Source organism: Anneissia japonica, unplaced genomic scaffold (genome assembly GCF_011630105.1).
Source record: "Anneissia japonica isolate Jap-2015-1 unplaced genomic scaffold, ASM1163010v1 scaffold2212_len44148_cov183, whole genome shotgun sequence".
NCBI classification, from domain to species: Eukaryota; Metazoa; Echinodermata; class Crinoidea; order Comatulida; family Comatulidae; genus Anneissia; species Anneissia japonica.
Window position 1 is genome coordinate 290 of NW_022741628.1, and position 3,983 is coordinate 4,272.

The 3,983-nt window shown below is 34.1% G+C and overlaps 1 protein-coding gene across 1 annotated transcript in view; it reads left to right on the forward strand.

Annotated features, from left to right (window-relative positions):
• Window positions 1-617: 617 nt before the first annotated feature.
• LOC117118890 (serine/threonine-protein kinase SMG1-like) overlaps window positions 618-3,983 on the forward strand; it is a gene marked incomplete at its 5' end in the record, with an annotated part of 6,702 nt that continues 3,336 nt past the window's right edge. Inside the window, 5 exon segments of the mRNA XM_033263619.1 lie at window positions 618-822; window positions 1,279-1,363; window positions 1,694-1,791; window positions 3,138-3,344; window positions 3,815-3,969. Of these exon segments, the coding sequence (XP_033119510.1) occupies window positions 618-822; window positions 1,279-1,363; window positions 1,694-1,791; window positions 3,138-3,344; window positions 3,815-3,969 (750 nt within the window).

Genomic DNA, 3,983 nt, shown 5'->3' on the forward strand with positions numbered 1-3,983 from the left:
TCAAAATATACTACAAACAGAAAAAGATTGCATTATATTAGTTATCGGACACACATTTAATCATCAATTAACATTTACAAAGAAAAAAAGAAAGAAAGAAAAAGAAAAAAATTATAGAATAGAACGCCTCATATGTTATTTTCAGGCATCTAGAACTAAAAAATTTCATAGGGGAATTCCTCCGGATTCCCCCAGGAAAGTGTTGTCTCGATCGGACCAACTTTTGCCCCACTCCCCCTCCCTTTTGGTCCACCTTTTGGACATCTCTGGATCCGCCCCTGATTGGGATCAATGGTTTGTGTATAGAGAAAATGGCGTCGGTTGAACGCATTCTGTGTCACCGATAGTAATGGAGTAGTATCACATGGTATCGTGATGTAACACTGTAGTACGCTATACAGCAACTGTGTTTATTTAAATAACTTAGTCTCTTAGTGTGATTGAAAGCCCGAGTTTGGAAAATATTTGTCTCTACTGTATCTCTAAGCAAGCAAAGACTTTTACATTATAAGTAAACTTTTGCTGTATATTGATGCAATAAGGCAAGAATCATTAGTTTACAGCAGTCAAAAGGCAGCCCAATAGCTTTCTGAAAACATTGTGTTTGTTGTTTTCAGGAGGCTTTATCAAAACAGATTGAGATGGTGAAGAACTGTCTGACTACACATCACAAACTAATGTCAGACTTCAAACACTTACTAAAAGCTTTAGCCCGTGATGAACTTGAAGATGAGGAGGATGAAGGAAGAGTGAAACTCTTTATGGCAGAATACAAAAGCTTTTCAGAAGCATTTGCTACCATGATTAAAATTCTCATGGTCGGTGAGTATGTTATATTAGACTCAAATAAATACAATATACAGTATATTAATTCTGATATAATTTTGGTACTGTTTAGTATTGATACTGTATTATCATTGACAAATTGCTATTTGCAAAGGTGGTTTCTTTTTGCATTCTGATTCCATTTTGACTCTGTTCCGAATTATCTCTGAATCAGTTCTATTTGTAAGTGTAACTTTAAAAAATACCTTCTGGCTTGTCAAATAAAAGGTTTGTGACCTTGCAAAAGTATGGTGAAGGGAACTCTAATGATCATTTGATACTTAAATAATTGGTACCACCTCCCTAAAGAATTGCTGTATGACTAGTTTTAAGTTACTGTGTGTTGAATTGATACAAGTACGATTTACTTTATCCATAGATATTAAAATTATAATAATATTAATAACAAACATTAACGGCAATGAATATTATATATATGTGTTGTAATTTCAGGTACAAGTGAAGACAAACTTGACAAGGTGAACCAATTAGCCAAACTTTTGATCAACATTCAAAATCTAACAGTAGAAACTAGAAGGTAAGCACATTGTACATTGTATTTGTTTTTCTAATGTTTGAATGAAATATAGATGTTCGCACAAAATGTTACCAAATTTATTGACATAAGCTCAATTCACCTTAAAACATATACCTTTGTATTCTGTAGACCTACTGTACCGCTCACTTATTTTGATAACAAAAATATATACAAGTATATATATACACTAGTATATACAATGATTTATTGTTAATTGAATAGTTCATAAGATCTGTCTGGGTGCACCCTTAATCATGCTTAAAGGGTTAGATTAAGACTACTCACAAATCACCACCTAGTTTTGTTTACATTTCTTCTGTTGGTTTACAGGTTGTATGATGATCTTGTAAGTCTGGCTGCACCCTTAACTATTCCTAAAGGGTTAGATGAGCCTACTAGTGACAAAACACCACCTAGTTTTGCTTCAGGTAAGTTCTTAATAATAATTTAGTGTTGAGCTGTTCTATACACCAATCAGTTAATAATACAACTGCAGTGATTGAATAGATGAGTTCATTTAAACATTTTGATATTTCCTTAATGATTTTATTATATTTTGTATTACTGATAAAATTTAAGATTCAAAAGACACACATTGCAGCATTGTTCATTCTGCTACCTCTGTTCCACATAACGAAACTCATGCATTTGTTGGACAACCCATGTGCTTGTTAGATGCACATAACAAAACTCATGTATTTGTTGGACAACCCATGTGCTTGTTAGATGCACATAACAAAACTCATGCATTTGTTGGACAACCCGTGTGCTTGTTAGATGCACATAAAAAAACTTACGCATTTGTTGGACAACCCATGTGTGCTTGTTAGATGCACAAAAAAAAACTTATGCATTTGTTGGACAACCCATGTGCTTGTTAGATGCACATAGCAAAACTCATGCATCTGTTGGACAACCTGTGTGCTTGTTGGATGCACATGTATTCCTTGCCCTGTTTTGATTGGTCGGTTGTTTGATTGACACTCTGGAAAACGTAAGAGAGAACTAACTATTCACTACACCTATGTCATTGAAAGCTGTAAACTTAAGAGAGAACTAACTATTCACTACACCAATGTCAACGAACGCTGTACACTTATGAGAGAACTATTCACTACACCTATGTCAACGAACGCTGTACACTTAAGAGAGAACTAACTATTCACTACACTTATGTCAATGAACGCTGTACACTTAAGAGAGAACTAACTATTCACTACACTTATGTCAAGGAAATATGTACACTTAAGAGAGAACTAACTATTCACTACACCTATGTCAACGAAAGCTGTAAACTTAAGAGAGAACTAACTATTCACTACACCAATGTCAATGAACGCTGTACACGTAAGAGAGAACTACTGTAACTATTCACTACACCTATGTCAATGAAAGCTGTAAACTTAAGAGAGAACTAACTATTCACTACACCAATGTCAACAAACGCTGTACACTTATGAGAGAACTATTCACTACACCTATGTCAACGAACGCTGTACACTTAAGAGAGAACTAACTATTCACTACACCTATGTCAACGAAAGCTGTAAACTTAAGAGAGAACTAACTATTCACTACACCTATGTCAATGAACGCTGTACACTTATGAGAGAACTATTCACTACACCAATGTCAATGAAATATGTACACTTAAGAGAGAACTAACTATTACTTCTATTACTGTCAACCTGGTATATATGTAAATGTACTATAAATAATTAATCACTTAAACAAGATATTGCAATATGAACTAATATAATAATTATACCAACAGCTCTGAGAAATCAAGTGAGAGAAAATGAGCAACAAGAATCTGATAGAGAACAAGCTCAAGAAGATGAGGCAACAAAGGATAAAGTTGGGAGAAGTACAGTTAAAGTGAAGGATAGAACTGAAGAAAAGGAAGTTGACAAAGTGTGTGGTCTGGAGGGTACAGGCGCTAGCCCTGCCACATCACCACCTGCCATCAAGCAAGTCCAAGGTACTTAATAATGCACTTAATGTGCTCATCAAATTGAGTATGCTGTAAAAATACAGTACAGCAATAATTGCTTTCTAGACCATTATTTTTAATTTAAATAGTAATAGCTATGTTTAGACTTATTTAAAACTGCAGCCATCAATTTGTCCCCAAACAAAAATCACCATTTACTATGATAAAAATATTGCTTGAAAGGTTTGCTGTAAAAGGACAATGCAATTGTAGTCAAGTTCTGTAGACACTAGAAAAAATAGTCATTAGTCATTTTTTGACTTATGAAAGTGTGATGACTGACTTATAAAAATGAATAAAGTATAACTTGAGAGGTCAAATGAGTATTTACCAATGAAAAAATAGAACCAACAATCAAACAGTTACTTTAATTATTACCTGAATTCATATATTCCTAATATTACCTGTATTAGTATTGTCTTTATACGTATTAATATGGTATTTTCATCCAACTGTAGCTCCAAGACTACCTACAACTGTGATGCGTGATCCACGCACTGGAAAAATGTTACAAGTACGCAACACACATGCTATTAATGTTTGGAGAAGAGTTAAAGGCAAATTAGATGGTAGAGACCCAGACCCCACAAGACGGTGCACTGTTCAAGAACAAGTACGTTTTCTATT